This window comes from Haliotis rubra, unplaced genomic scaffold (assembly GCF_003918875.1).
Source record: "Haliotis rubra isolate DU_JTF1 unplaced genomic scaffold, ASM391887v1 Scf1372, whole genome shotgun sequence".
Lineage (NCBI taxonomy): Eukaryota > Metazoa > Mollusca > Gastropoda > Lepetellida > Haliotidae > Haliotis > Haliotis rubra.
The window spans coordinates 55,761-73,040 of NW_025765306.1; the positions used below are offsets into that span (position 1 = coordinate 55,761).

The 17,280-nt window shown below is 40.6% G+C and overlaps 1 protein-coding gene across 1 annotated transcript in view; it reads right to left on the reverse strand.

Annotated features, from left to right (window-relative positions):
- LOC124268347 (cytochrome P450 2C31-like) overlaps positions 1-16,432 on the reverse strand; it is a 65,712-nt gene extending 49,280 nt beyond the window's left edge. The window contains exons 1-5 of the mRNA XM_046703323.1: positions 16,382-16,432; positions 14,072-14,285; positions 11,990-12,067; positions 9,086-9,184; positions 8,239-8,332 (exon numbers count right to left, since the gene is read on the reverse strand). Of these exons, the coding sequence (XP_046559279.1) occupies positions 8,239-8,332; positions 9,086-9,184; positions 11,990-12,067; positions 14,072-14,273 (473 nt within the window). The 5' untranslated portion in view covers positions 14,274-14,285; positions 16,382-16,432. The remainder of the gene's footprint in view (positions 1-8,238; positions 8,333-9,085; positions 9,185-11,989; positions 12,068-14,071; positions 14,286-16,381) is intronic.
- Positions 16,433-17,280: the final 848 nt, after the last annotated feature.

Consider the following 17,280-nt stretch of genomic DNA (forward strand, 5'->3'; position numbering starts at 1 on the left):
GTTTGCGATAGATCCTCCACGTGGCTCTGTGTTCACCTTAGCTCCAGGTGGGAGAGACACTTTGAAATGCCTCATGATTCCAGCCAGCAGAAGATGCAGTTCCGGCTTGGCCACGCTCTCTCCGAGACACACTCTTCTTCCCGCGGAGAACGGAAGCCAGCTCTCTGGTTTGGTAGCCATCTTGCCATTCTGGTCAAGGAACCGATCTGGATTGAATATATGCGGGTCACTCCATTGCTCTGGGTCCTGATGCAGCTCGTAGTGGTTGATGAACAAGGTTGTTCCTTTTGGAATGTCATAACCACCTGAAAAATTCATATTTGAAAAGAGTTCTTAGGCATTGATGGCCAAGAACAAGTTGTGTAATCTTCCTCAAAGTCACAGTTTCCCAATTAATGATACAAAAACGAAGGAGTGAACTCAATTAACAATTACACTCATCCACCACTATCCCAAAACACCAATACCCGTGAACATCTTGGTTAGAATTTGTCTACAGCAACCCATGCTTGTCGCAAGTGGCAATGAACGACATCGGGTGGTCAGGCTCGCCAACATGGTTGACACATGTCACCGTGTCCCACTTGCGTAGATCGATGCTATTGCTGTTGATCACTAGAATTTTTGGTCCAGACTCGTTTAAGTACAGACCGCCGCCATATAGCTGGAATATTGCTGAGAGCGACGTTAAAGAACCACCAAACCAAATCACCCATCATCCCTGCACAACCTAAGAATATTAAATGAAATGTGTGTATTTCTCTATGCAAGTTAGCTGGTCTGGTTTTATTTCCACTGCGCAACTCGAACTGTCCTCGTATGACGTAAGTCCGTCTATTGTCAAAGTAATGTGATGAAACCGTCATCAACAGATTACAACAATACAGTAAAAGGGAAAATGACGTGTAAACCCCTGGAATGATTTGTCTCTGAAATATGAATTTGACGTGTTAGTAAATAAGTCCATCCAACGCAGAAATGAAAAGCCATCAAACTTTTCTTCCGTGGAAAATATTAAAAATGTATTTATAAATCTCCAACCCGTGGACATCGTTGAAAAAAGACCTACCGACTTTCGTATCGCACAGTGCTTTGTGGGGAAGTCCGCTTGGTACCACAGTGTGGAGCCTCATACTCTCGTGCAGCACAGCGTCAGTGTAAGGGAGACTACTCCTGTCTGATACACTGGGGAATTGACGTTCACCTGCACATTTGTAAGCCTGTATTAGGTACGCGAAAATCTGAAGATCATATCAGGTCAGGTGGAATTATTCTTGATAAGTCTGTGTTGTGATTTTGCTGGTGCCTTCAACAGCAACAACGTATCATTATACAACAGCATCATCTCCCTGTATCATCATATCCATTAACGGAACTCATCCTATCATGATACCATCATAAAATATCGTATTTTTATAAATCACAAAAAATGCAGCATAATATCATACGATCACATCGTGTTTATACTTTATCATCATATCACCGTTGCATCATCCGGCTTAACATTACACAGTGATATCAAATCATTAACCTCTGGTTAAGACGCCTATTCAACAGTGCTAAGCATAAAAATATCCCAACTCAGGTATGGATGGATAAATGGGTCACTGACCATGAACCAAACTACCTACAAAACGTATCAGTCACCACGATTAAGTTTCAACTTTTAACAGAGCAACAGAGTAAGGGTGCCTATATTTATTATCTCGACGTTACCGTAATTTCGCCGATTCAATCAACAAGGCTGCTATCGCATTAACCTTTACGCCAAAATCGGAAAAGTCATCATGTCAGCGTATAATCACACTGCATCATAATATCAGCGTGTACACTTATCACTGTAGCATCATCATACCATATCATCATATTTCTATGTAATAATATGAGCGTATAAACTTATCACTGTATCATAATCATATATCATCATATCTCTATGCCATCATATCAGCGTATACACTTATCACTGTAGCATCATTCCATATTAGCATATCTCTATGTCATAATATCAGCGTATACACTTATCACTGTATCATCATACCAAATCATCATATCTCTATGTCATAATATCAGCGTATACACTTATCACTGCAGCATCATTATACCATATCATCATATCTCTGTCATAATGTCAGCGTATAAACTTATCACTGTAGCATCATACCATATCATCATACCTCTATGTCATAATATCAGCATATAAACTTATCACTGTAGCATCATACCATATCATCATATGTCTATGTCGTAATATCAGCGTATACACCTTTCACTGTAGCATCATACCATATCATCATATGTCTATGTCATAATATCAGCGTATACACTTATCACTGTAGCATCATTATATCAAATCAAAATATCTCTATGTCATAATATCAGCGTATAAACTTATCACTGTAGCATCATCATACCATATCACCGCCTCCGTGGTGTAGTGGTTAGAGCGTCCGCCCGGACAGCGGAAGGTCGCGGTTCGATCCCCGACCGCGTCATATCAAAAGACTTTAAAATATGGTACTTGTTGGTCCCTGCCTGGCGCTCGGCATTAATGGGTACGACAAGGACTGGTCGGCTCGAAGTCAGTATAATGTGTCTGAGTGGGCTATTCATGCTTCATTGCGGCATGGTGTATCAGTGGGCTAGCACTATAAAACCAGCTTAAGTCTGGGCTAGTACAAGCAGCCGCAAATACACATACACATGCATGCACGTCGTCATATGAGCGAAATATTCTCAAGCACGACGTAAAACCCAATTTCACCTCACCTCACCTCACCTCATACCATATCATCATATGTCCATGCCATAATATCAGCGTAAATAAGTATCATTGTAGCATCATTATACCATATCAAAATATCTCTATGTGATAATACCAGCATATAAACTTATCAATGTAGCATCATTATACCATATCATCATATCTCTATGTCATAATATCAGTGTATACACTTATGACTGTAGCATCATACCATATCATGATATTTCTATGTAATAATATGAGCGTATAAACTTATCACTGTATCATAATCATATATCATCATATCTCTATGCCATCATATCAGCGTATACACTTATCACTGTAGCATCATTCCATATTAGCATATCTCTATGTCATAATATCAGCGTATACACTTATCACTGTATCATCATACCAAATCATCATATCTCTATGTCATAATATCAGCGTATACACTTATCACTGCAGCATCATTATACCATATCATCATATCTCTGTCATAATGTCAGCGTATAAACTTATCACTGTAGCATCATACCATATCATCATACCTCTATGTCATAATATCAGCATATAAACTTATCACTGTATCCTCATACCATATCATCATATGTCTATGTCATAATATCTGCGTATATACTTATCACTGTAGCATCATTAGACCATATCATCATATCTCTATGTTACCATATAAGCGTACAAAAATATCACTGTAGCATCATTATACAATATCATCATGTCTCTATGTCATAATATCAGCGTATACACTTATCACTGTAGCATCATTATACCATATCATCGTATCTCTATGTCATCATATAAGCGTACAAAAGTATCACTATAGCATCTATATACCATATCAAAATATCTCTATGTCATAATATCAGCGTATAAACTTATCAATGTAGCATCATTATACCATATCATCATATCTCTATGTTATAATATCAGTGTATACACTTATCACTGTAGCATCATTATACCATATCATCATATCTCTATGTCATAATATCAGCGTATACACTTATCAATGTAGCATCATTATACCATATCATCATATCTCTATGTTATAATATCAGTGTATACACTTATCACTGTAGCATCATTATACCATATCATCATATCTCTATGTTATAATATCAGCTTATACACTTATCACTGTAGCATCATTATACCATATCAAAATATCTCTACGTCATAATATCAGCGTATAAATTTATCACTGTAGCATCATACCATATCATCATATCTGTATGGTATAACATCAGCGTATAAAGTTATCACGGTATCATCATCTCACGATATCTCTATGTCATGGATGAAACGTACCCAGAGCGTCGTCGATCTCAGTGTGAAGCTTGTCTTGAATGTCCGGATGCTGAGCCAGGACGAGTAGCGTCCACAGCAGGGTGAAGCGAGAGGTGTCCATCCCAGCTGCAGATACAGAGTCAACAGTGTAATTTGGAGATGCAGTACAATCACTTCATTATTATTAGAGGGCATGAATGCTTCAGTACAAAATAAACGAGAGACAAACGATATCCTATCGCAAACACAAAATCAAAATTGAATGTTGAATGGCTGTATGAGCAATTTAGATCATAGCATTTACGCATTAACCATTCCACCTGGGGCCTGTGTGGCAAAAACATGTTTCCTATTTGATACAAAACAGTTGTCCAAAAATGTAACTAAACGTTAACACTTACAGGAAGAGAGACATTGGATCGACGAAAACGTACACAAAAGGTAAGTTCAAATATGTACCGGCAAATATATCAGACAGAGTTTGAGTGATATGGGCGTCAGTCATTTGTGACATCACATCCGGGTCCTCCTCCTGAGAGGCTTCTTCTTGAGCCAACAACATGGCATCACAGAAATCACGGATGTTATCTGTTTGGACAACGTAAGGAACAAAACGATTGATAGAGAGAAGCACATTAATGCTTCTCTTATTGCCATGAGAAGATCTATGTTATTATGCTTAACAAAGATCGTAATATATGGAATAAGAGAGAATATTTCCTGTTTCTCAAATAGCTACTTCAAGTGCAGACACCAGATCATAATCTGCAAGCTGTGTACAAATTCCACCTGTCAGTATGAGTGAACAAAACTAAATGAGATGTGACTTTTTTCTGTCAAAGCCCTACTTCTGTGGAATATAATATCTGTCATACTCAGTTTCTGAAACTCTTGAAACTTTTCGTAGGCATTTATGGATGAATACCACATTCAGAACCTATAGAAATGAATATTTATTGCTACTATTTTACAGATTAAAATTAGTGTTGGGTATTGTCAAAATTTTCGCATTGCGATATATTGTGATATGTGTTTGCGTATTGCAAAATGTATTGCAATATACTGCGAAAGTGTAACAGATTGTATAAGCTAATGAAATTATTGCTTCCTCTCTTTTGTAACAATGCCACTGACCACTGTCATGACACAGATGTGATTATACAAGAGATCAATATGTTTCCAAATTGTAGACTTCGCTCTAAAGTTCTGAACTGGAGAAAAAGCGTATGCAGCTGCGTCCGCCATTTTGTTTATCAATTATACCAATCTATTTTTTATTTATATGGTTTTAAAAGTCATCCAAATGCAATTATATCACCAATAAACATTCTCAAAACTATAAATGTATAATAATATAAAGGAAACACAAATGTTATTAGTACTTTTTAATACATCACGAAAATTACCGATCATGGTCACGGCAATTGCCGATCGTATCGGGTAAACGGTTCGCTAAAAATGTAGTGCTATATATCATATTGTGAAGTTCAAATTGCAATATACCGATAAACTGATATTATCGCCCACCCTTAGTTTAAATAAATGAATACAGCAAAGACGGTGCTGATCAGGCTGATGGATCTCATCAGCATTCCAGGTACCCTTGCCCCAAATTGCACACAGTTCAGGCAGCAAATGAGGCTTCTCCGAGAAAACCTTGCTTTGCCAACCACGATTTAGAACTTTCTGGAGAGTATGGACACACACACACGTCAATCACGCTACTGTCAAAATGGACTCAATGATAAAACTTATTCCAGTCGCTTTATCAGGACAAGATCAGGTTCCTTGGCTCGGATACATCTAAGTCTGTATTTTGGGCTATCATTTTCCAAGATGCCCTGCACGTATTGTAGGTTGTGCCATGAGTGGCCCGTTGCGTCAAAACCACAAGCATGGCGGAGACACTTTGCCAGAGCCAGGCATTACAAAAGCGTAGTTGAACAGTCTTACATTTTGACAAGAAATCGCATATTGGCGTTTATCAGAGGGAAGAGACCGGTCTTGAGCGGCAAACAAAAAGCCTTCTGTTTCACTTATCAGGCCAGCCGACTTCACGAAAGCGGACTCCGTTGGTTGCTTCTCTGCACGTTAACTCGGTCCAGCGGTCGTTCAGATAATAAAACGCTTCGTTTGCTTGACATTTATCTCTACCGTCCCGCAGTGTAGAACCATCAACCAAATACTCGCCGACTTTGAGATGATGTCCAATTTCCTCAGCTCTATTACGAAAGATAATACTTTCAACATCCTTAGCTCTTTTGAGTCAGCTCGATTTATTGTTATCATGATTTAAATCTAAAATGAAGATCATAGTGTAACAATGAAGATAAGAAGCGATTAACCTTTAGCGAAGTGGAAAAAAACCCGTATGTACCTTTACGTATGGTCCGTCGATGTTTTTCAATTTCTCCATTCAGTGAAGCGAAGAATATACCCAATTCTTTCATGATAGTTCTAAGCTTCTTGGTGTGGAAGAGACGGAGAGGTGGAATTACGTCCTCAAGAAAGCCGTTGCCAGTGTCTTCCACAAAGATATTCAGAACATGCAGCATCTTTCTGAAGTAGTTGTCACTGACCTCGCATCTGTTATGGTTTAGATCACAGCGATAGTGTCATTGGTATCAATTGATTATAGGAGGATAAGCTTCGCTATCCCACCTTTGTTATTGTTATCTCATTATCATATGTACATGTATCTTGTATATAAACCCCATTATTCCCCCCACATGCTTGAAAACAGTATAAGAATCTATACCGAAACGTCGCCATTGTGAAAATAAAGAAGTTGATCATCCATGAAGTCTTGTCATCTCTATACCACCAACTACTAGAATGCCACTCAAACAGATCAAATAAACCCATACTAGGGAGTACCGGTGTAAAGTTGCAGGATAAGCCCATATTAGGAAGTACCGGTACAATGTTTCAGGATAAGTCCATACTAGGGAGTACCGATAACATGTTGGATAAGAAGCCAGTGTCAGGAAGTGCATGTAGAACGAGGCAGGATAAGCCTATATGAGGAAGTACGTGTAGAGCGTGGGATGATAAGCCCATATTAGATTGTACTGGTACTGGTAAGCCCATATCAGGAAGTGCATAAGGAAGGTGGCAAGATAGGCCCGTATTGGTATGTCAATTTAATGTTTGAGTTTTCTTAAGGTTATCTTTGGCCACAGGTGCCATAGATCCCGATATTGAACGCTGGACAAAGTTTACTCACGTGAAATTGAAGCAGATATTGTTGATGATGTTGAACACAATGAGGGAGACAGCGTGATGAGGATTGAAGGGACCCTTAATCCCCTTTATCATCGCAATGCCTTTGGTCAGTGAGCGCTCTATCCCCTCGTCAAGGTGGTTACCAGTCATGTAGTGTCTGAATAAGCCGGAGAGGAACCGAAAGCGATGACACGTACAATATATTATTGCTGGAGTCATCACAGATCGAGGCAGTCGTGGCATTAGTTCACAAGGAATAACTACATTTACAACTTGTCATACTGTATTACAACACATTTTCTTCAATTTTCCATACATGGATGAAATTCGTGCGAAGTGTAGTTTGGGAACATCCCTTAAGATTCGGTGCAAATGGATTAGCAAGGCTGAAAACTGATTTTTATATTACTTGGATGGTTTTTGTTTGTTTCACTGAAGGGTGGTGCCATTTTGGTTTGTCTAAAACTTGTACACGTAAAATGGCGAGTCGTGTTAACCCCCTGTTTTTTGTCACATTGCGACTACATCGGGTTTCTTAATGAAATTTAAACATGTTTAAATTATTGTAAGAAATATACGTGTTAAGTAGAATGTACCCTCTGTCGCCATATTTACGATGTCCATATTGTGTATTAGTAAAGTAATGGGTATTGGCTGGTAAGCCCCCTTAGCTATCCAACAGCCCCGTACCCGTGAAGGTCCGGGTTAGAATATTGATCTTCAGTAACCCATGCTTGTCGAAAGAGGCGGCTAACTGGACCGCCGCCATATAGCTGGAATATTGCTGAGTGCGGCGTAAGACTAATCTCACTCACTCCAACAGCCTCGTACCGTTATCACCAATTGCAATGTCGTATCTTACTCAAACCGTAAGCTGACACTGTTCGTGAGTCAGAGATTGTCTTCCTTCTATACCAGTATACTGTTATCTTATATGACAATATATTTCATATAAAGCAGCTCACTTCAATGCCTTTGTTGCCAACTTCCTGTGTAGTTTCCAAGTAGGGCTGTAGTCACCGAAGACGATATTCTTCCCTCCATCACTAAAGAGGTTCGCTTGGGAAAAATACAATATACACTTAAGCGTGCATAAAATAGTGACATTTACTATTTTGTCCCGACACGGTATTTTTGAAAGGCCCTCATACATGTATGTACGTCTACTACTATTTACGTTGGAGATATACTGACATTTAGTAAACGAGAATATCGTGAAACAGAATACTTTGGGACCTCGTCACCCGTAACTATGGCTGCACTTTAGGCATCAATGTATTATTTTAAATGAAGAAATGAAAAAATATGAGCAATCAAAGGAGAAAAAGCAACCACGTGTCTTTTTGTATGAAGCCCGTAAAGAGCCGGTAAGAACTGTCTTCAGCAACTGATGCTTGTCGTAAGAGGCGACTAACGGGATCGGGTGGTTAGGCTCGCTGACTTGGTTGACGCAAAGTTGGTTGTCATCGTATCCCAATAGCGTAGATGGATGCTCCTGCTGTTGATCACTGGACTGTCTGGTCCAGACTCCATTATTCACAGAGCGCCGCTATATAGCTGGAATATTGCTGAGTGCGGCGTAAAACTAAACTCACTCACTCACTTTTTGTATGATATATATGTTCTTGTCCAGCTAGGAGCAGTAGATGTAGAGACTGTACGTCATCAAGCCAAAATCTTGATCACTACAAGATGTGTAGCTTAATAAAACAGGTAATAAAACGATTATTTGACAGCTCAAAATAAACAAAACCAAGTCTAATGAGATAATTTTGGATGAAATAGAGATGCAATCCATCGTCTCATATTTACCGGTATATGAATCGGGCCGCCCTGCAAAATCAGCCTGTCTTTTAACCAGCGCCTCCATCACGACGTCAATATTGTTCAGTCCGATCATTGTCATATGTCCTGTAACGTGAACATTCTATTTTCATAACGTTCATCAGATATTTAACTGATCCATCAAATGACGCCCATCATTTGATAGATGAATGTGTGTTAACACTCGATACATTAATTCTGTCATATGTATATTCTATACAAGTTGATCAAGGAAGCATTTCAGAAATTTTCCCCAAACGACTATTGCGAGCCAAGGAGATGATTCATCACATGCAACACTATTTCTTTACAGTACTTTGATATCTGAAAGAACTTCTCCAGAAATATACTTCATGCAAAAACCTGAGATCCAATGATCAACTTCTATTTACCACCCCCAAGATCAATCTCAAATCCTTCGGCCAGAGATCATTGTCATTCTCTGCTCCTTCTCTCTGAACTGTCTTCCTTTTGATATCAAACCTCCCATCTTTAGCTGTCTTCAAGTCCAAACTTACAACCCATCTCTTCTCCAAGTACTATCCTTGATACCTGCGCTTTGAGCAACCGCAACGGATGGAAAATAGCGCAATATAAATGCACTTATACTTATTATTATTATGTTTTAGAGATCAAAGATAGTTTGTAGCAGAGAGGGTTCGTATTATTATTATTATTGAAAATGTGAATACTCCATATGGCCAAACACGGAGATATGTATATCAGTGTACACGCAATAGCGTATGTCCAGGATATTCTGAGTCTCCTGGTGGAAATGAGAGAAGAATGTCTCCCTGGACATATACTAAGAAGCAAAAGAAACGTCAGTTTGGAATTGTCCTTCACAGAAACGGATAACTGTAAGCTCATTTAATGTTTTGTTGTATATTTTTCACAACATCTCCAACTTTACCTGAGCAAAGACATTCCTTCCCAAACTCAGAATGGAACCCAGGAAGTGGTCTTAAAAACGCAACCTGATCTCGGAGATGGCACGGTGTTCCCCATGTGTTTCATGCAACTTAGCTGCACGTGCTGTTCACAAGGACGAGCCCTATAAAATGCACCCCCAAACCTGATTGAAACATTCACATTACAACGTCAGCAGGATGCCGCGACTCACGACAGCTCAGAGGAACCAAGCGCTAGGAAGACTTGAAGCTGGCCATACTGCACAAGCAGTTGCCAATCACTTCCAGGTCAACGTTCGGACCATCTCCAGGCTGCAGCAACGTTTCCGGGCCACCAACACCACAAATGATCAGCCCCGTACTGGCAGACCAAGGGTGACCACAAGAAGACAAGACCGCCATGTTGTGCAACAGCATGTACAGAATCCCTTCATGTAGGCATCCGAAACAACACGCCAGACAGTGGGAACACACGGAAGACCAATCAGTACTGATACAGTACGCCGACGTCTTAACAGCGGGAACCTCCATTGCCATAGACCTTACCGTGGACCTATCCTCACCCCTCGCCATCGGCATGAACGTCTACAGTTTGCCCTACAACACCAAAACTGGCGATACAGGCAATGGAGAACTGTTCTGTTCACAGTTGAGAGTCGGTGTATCAACACCGGAACAACATTTTCCAGCATGATAACGCCCGGGCCCATACTGCCACAGCTACACGGGACTTCCTACAGCAGAACGGTGTCAACATTATGCAGTGGCCAGCCCTTAGTCCTGATTTAAACCCAACTGAACATCTTTGGGATGAAATTCAGAGGAGACTGAATAATGTCATACCAAGGCCGAACACAGCCGATTTATTGCGCCAGGCCTTTCTCGGAGTGTGGTTCAAAGTGCCAATCATCAATCGATTGGTGCACTCCATAAATAGACGTGGTTCTGCAGTTATTGCCGCTCGAGGTGGACACACTAGATACTGAAGTCAAGAGTCTGAATGGACTGAAAACGTTCACGTAAAGTCTTGAAATTGTGCTGAGGTATTCAATGATGTGTCAAGATATTGCACACAAAAAATGTTTTTGATCTGCATTGATGTCAATTTCTGTAATGATTTGATTACAGTGCCTATGTAGTTTTGAATTCGTACTGACGTTTATTTTGCTGCTGAGTATATTTTATACAAATGTAATTTTACTTTGTAAGTGGCCAAATTCTTCTTTTGGCAATTCTGTTTGGAATTCTCCAGTATAATACAGCTACTTTCAGTGGCATTTTAGAAGTAGGGAATACTATATTGAACAATCTTTCTGGATAACAACTTCTTATATTTCATGCGTGCGACGTTTCGATACAGATTCTTGATTCCTGCTTGACAACGGTACAATCATCTGTATCGAAACGTCGCACTCACCAAATAAAAGAAGTTGTTATCCATAAAGTTTGTTCAATATATTACAACCAGTGTAAAATACATAAGGTATCTCTATTCTATTCACGACCATGTTGAAGACTTCACCATTTTTGTCCCTTTGACCGCTTGGGGCGGTGGCGTAGCCTAGTGGTTATAGCGTTCGCTCGTTACAGTGAAGACCCGGGTTCGATCCCCCACATGGGTACAATGTGTGATGCCCATTTCTGGTGTCCCCCGCCGTGATATTGCTGGAATATTGCTAAAATCGGCGTAAAACCCAACTCACTCACTCAGTGACTTTGACCACTTTCTCTTGCTCACAAGTGTCCAAAGAGGGCACTGGTTGTTCCAACCGATCTGAACACTATGCTGGTTTAGCGAATGAGTAAAGGGTATACGTGGTACTGAATTAGATATATTTTACATTGGAAAAGAGGAGAAAATTACAGCTTCTGAATAAATATCCGTGACTAGGAGCGGATCCAGGATTTTGCAACCTTCACCCACCACTACTCCCACCCCTTCTCTGGATCCGCCCCTGGGGACTTCTGACTGTTTACTCACCCATATTGAACTTCACAACTGGACCATACTCAGCCTTCCACTCCGTCAACTTCTCGTAGATAGTTTTGTTCCTGAACTCTGAAGTTAAAATGACTTCTTATAAAACCATGTTTACAAACGGACAATTTTCTGTCCCTAGCAAGTTTACACGTTGACACATGTGCATCTTGCATCTGATTTTTAGAAACTAACGACATTAGTGTAAGCATCATATTCCAGAACACTCACATGTTTGTATGATATTTCTTCTGTTACCAATCGCACCCGACCCCTGAAGATCCCGGTTAGAATTGATCTTCAATAACCCATGCTTGTCTTAAGACGCGACTAACGGGATCGGGTGGTCAGGCTCGCTGACTTGGTTGACACATGTCATCGTATCCTAATTGCGTAGATAGATGCTCATGCTGTTGATCACTGGATTGTCTGGCCCAGACTCGATTACATACAGACCGCCGCCATATAGCTGGAATATTGCTGAGTGCGGCATAAAACTAAACCAACTCACTCACTTCAATGGATAAAACAATTATAATAGTAGATCCTAATTTGTTGTTTACAATGTGGCTATTATTAAAACGTTACGATAGTATGGTGATCTACCTTCAGGTTTTGGTGATCTATACCCCGGTTTTTTATATTGTATTGTGCTGTATTGTAATAAATGTGTTAATGCTTACATGCTAGGTTTAACTTTCTGTCTGATTTCTATATTTTCTAACTGGGTTACTGGAGTTAGAGAGCTACTTTTCAGTAGTGGTTACGGACAAGTTTGGCAAAATCAGAATGTGTATTCAAAATCAAATTTTGTATTGTCATTAACACAAAGGCTAAAATATATGTATAGTGTTAGTGAGTGAGTGAGTGAGTTTAGTTTTACGCCACACTCAGCAATATTCCAGCTATATGGCGGCGGTCTGTAAATAATCGAGTCTGGACCAGACAATCCAGTGATCAACAGCATGAGCATCGATCTGCGCAATTGGGAACCGATGACATGTGTCAACCAAGTCGGCGAAACTGACCACCCGATCCTGTTAGTCGCCTCTTACGACAAGCATAGTCGCCTTTTATGGCAAGCACATGGGTTGCTGAAGACCTATTCTACCCCGGATCTTCACGGGTCTAAAATATATGTATATACAGACACGGACTGCTTCACTGGCTTTATCAAATGTGTTTTTATTACAAACTATTTAAATCACAAAAAATTCAGGAAGATTACCTTTATAAGATTATCGTTAAAAAGTTCCGATCTGCTCTTTCACGTTTTAGATGTTCCTCCCATGATATTTTTATTGAAACGGGACGTTATAAAAACCTTAGTCGGGACCAAAGAATTTGTAATGTTTGTAACTTAAGTTCAGTTGAAGATGAATATCATTTTCTGCTTGTATGTCCTGTTTACTTACAACTGAGAGAAAGATACCTGCAACCCTATTGCTTTTACATACCCAAATTTAACTAAATTTCATTTATTGTTATCAAATACAAATGGTAAAGTTCTGCAAGATTTAGCTATGTTCATTTATCATGCCTCCATTTACAGATTTAACATAATTGCAAATGAGTCTGCAATCTAGCTGGATGAGCTTTTACAATTCTATTTATATTTTTATACTATGTCTGATTGTATATTTTGTATTGTAATGTACTATAGGCCTGTGGCCTTATTAAGTACCGAAATAAAACACAAACACATCTGTGACAGTCTAGTTGTTTTACTGTCCTTTGTTGACAGATTTTACAAAATAACCTTTCTTTATTGTTAAAGAAATTATTGTTATAGTCATGATATGGCTGCAATATTGCCGATGTGATTCTAAATCTTACCTCACTCACTCACTCAAAACGTTACATGAAATATACACTCGCATGACGCCCCCATATGCAACCGATGCTTGTCGAAAGACGCGACTAACGGGATATGCTTATGAGGCTGGCTGACTTGATTGACACCTGTCATCTTTTCCAAAGTGCCTTGATTGTCAATCACTGGTTTCCCTGGTCCAGACTAGATAATTTACACAAAGCCATCATTAAGCCAGAATAATACGGTAAACATCAAATATACCAACCAACCTAGGAGGTTCCCAAGTAATGGCCATCCTCGGGGTCCAGGGGGTAGATTGTACCTCTTCTTGCTGATCAGATAAATGGTTACTCCGGCAATTGTTCCCACTAGAACAGCCCGACCGGTGAGACTCCTAGGTAACCATTCCTCCTTCCCCTTGAGAAAGTCCAGTAGCTGGTCCAGATAAGGGACGCTCTCCAGTAGCTCCATGTCCAGTGTCTTCTGCCAACACAACAAGGACTCGCATCGACATTTAGACTTTACGTATGGCATAATTATGTGTGTTTTTTCACGAGTCAAAAAGCATGAACGTACTGAAGTCTGTTCTTGCAATGAAATACATCATTAGTGTTAAATTCGTCACTGGTCAATGCGCACGAACGTGCAACACAAACAACACGACGACAGGCTTCCGCGGCCCTTGTCGATGCAATCTGTCGAAGCACGCATAAAATACCTCTGGAAGGTTTCTGGTTAGGGACGGTTAATAATTTATGGCCGGTGGGGTGTGTTTGGGAGAGGTGTGCGTGTGGTGGGTCGGGGTGGGTGTTGTGGTGGTGATGATAGTATTTAAGGAGCAGCATGTACAATGTGAATGGCAACCCCTAAAATTTATGAACAAAGTAGTTGAGTGAACCCCCTGCGTGACATGTACAAACTCAATGACAAACCCCTCCCTTCCCATAATTTCTAAGCATATTTTTTAATATACGTATGTACAAATCTGCTGACACCGCGCCACCTCCCCAGAACAAAATGGGTGTCCCCCCACACACACACACTAAATATTCATCACCACGCCCTAGCCATAAATGATGAACGGTCGCTTACACCAATTAGTGTATTGTCACTACTTATTATCCCCAAAGCTGATACCCGAGAAACAACGAAGGACTCAACTCAATTAACAATCACACTCATCCACCACTATCCCAAAGTACCCATACCCGTGAAGATCCGGGTTGTAACTGATCTTTCGTAACCTAACCCATACTTGTCTCCCCCCTGTGAAGATCCGGGTTAGAATTGATCTTCAGTAACCTAAGAGGCGACTAACACATGCCATTGTATCCCGATTGCGTAGATGGATGCTCATACTGTTGACCACTAGTTTGTCTGGTCCAGACTAGATTACTTATAGACCGCCGTTTTACAGCTGGAACATTGCTGAGTGCGGCGTTAAAAGGCAAACCAACCAACCCAATCCTCAATCAAGTACGTGCATGTGTGCTATTATCAGTATTATCAGGACCTGTGAATGTTATCATATACTTGACCTAAAGCTGTTTAAAGCTCACTTAAGCAAATTAGATACTTTCATAATCTTCACCATTATTATATCAATTTGTACACATGTAGGGGGGAACTTTGTCGGGGGCTTGCTTTGTCAAGAAACAACTTGGGGGGCGGCAGTTATTCACATTGTACATACTTCCTCGTAAAATCAACACTCACACACACGCACACACACTCACCTCGCCATAAATCATGAGTGAGTGACAGTTCAACATCTAGAATATCACCATTTGGGTATTAAAACTAGCATTTAACTTCAAAAATATATGATTATTAGGACAATACAAAATAAATTGGGCTATAGATCGCCAACAACTGAAGGGTAGATCAGCATACTGGTGACCCATAAATCATGGACGGTCCCATAACTGTAGGAGGTTGGGTCTTGTTTCAAAGTGGAAACATCTATGCCAGACGCTCGCCCAACATATGAGATCTCTGTACGAACAACGGCGGATATAGGTCACGCTTATTGACTTGACATGACGAAATCGCGGTTAAGAGAGAGCAAGCGGTGCAGGGATTTGGTGAATACAAATAGCAATGTCAGCTGTATACGTGTGGTAAATGTGCGGTTTTCCATAAATTTACACAGGATGTATGTTCAAGGTTAGGAAGGAAATCGATGCATCGTAGCATGTGGACCTTTTGTGTTAAATACCAGGGGTGTAACTACCATTAACAAAAGCCCGGGCATACACATGATTGTTGCTAAAATAGTTGGACCAGCTCTCAATACAAGCTCAAAACACATCTAAATATATAGCTTTGCAACTATCGGGGTTACACGAAAAAATTGGCTTGCTGTACGCTTGAATACAAGCATGGGAAGGGTTGTTAGTTGGTGACATTTCAACCCTGCTACTGGGGTCTCACAGTCGTAAGTGGACCAGCGTACGGCTATCGCGTTGGCCTACACTGAAAAACTAGCTATGTGAACCGTTCAAACGCCTTCAACTGCTTGGTCACTTTATAACAACATATTGCCAAGCAAAAACAAACACTAGTGCTGTTAACTTTACCTGTTTACAAGCTGAATTTACCTGTTTGTGAAACGGCCGATTGGAGGCGGGCTATCCTATCTGGTTCTGTTAAGGATCCCTTAGCCACAGAGGGTCTGTACCGGTAAAGTAAATATATAAGAGGGTGTCAACGGGTGTGCACACTCGTCGTGAAACGAGTTTAACATCGTGTTGACGTTTGTTGCACTTATATCGCTACTTGATTGCACGCGTTTGTGTGGCTGAATGTATTTATTCGGTCTTATGATAGTACTGAGCCCGCTGAGATACCATGCTTCGGTTTATCTTGAATATCCCGCTGAAACACATTTTACTGACCGCCTCCGTGGTGTAGTGGTTAGAGCGTCCGCCCGGAGAGCGGAAGGTCGCGGGTTCGATCCCCGACCGCGTCATACCAAAAAGACGTTAAAATATGGTACTTGTTGGTCCCTGCCTGGCGCTCAGCATTACTGGGTACAAGGACTGGTCGGCTCGGAGTCAGTATAATGTGTCTGAGTGGGGTATTCATACTTCACTGCAGCATGGTATCTCAGTGGGCTAGCACTATAAAAAACCAGCTTCAGTCTGGGCTAGTACAAGCAGCCGCACATACACATACACACGCATGCACGTCGTCATATGAGCGAAATATTCTCAAGCACGACGTTAAACCCAATTTCACCTCACCTCACCTCACCCACATTTTACTGACTCCTAGTGGAACAGTCCTTGCTTTATATGCTATATGCCGAACGCAAGGCAGGGTGACAACAAGTATGATATTTCAACGTCTTTGCATTTCATTTCAACACGGGGTGGTGAGGTAGCCTATTGGTTAAAGCGTTCGCTAATCACGCCGAAGACCCGGGTTCGATTCCCCATGTGGGTACAATGCGTGAAGCCCTTTTCTGGTGTCACCC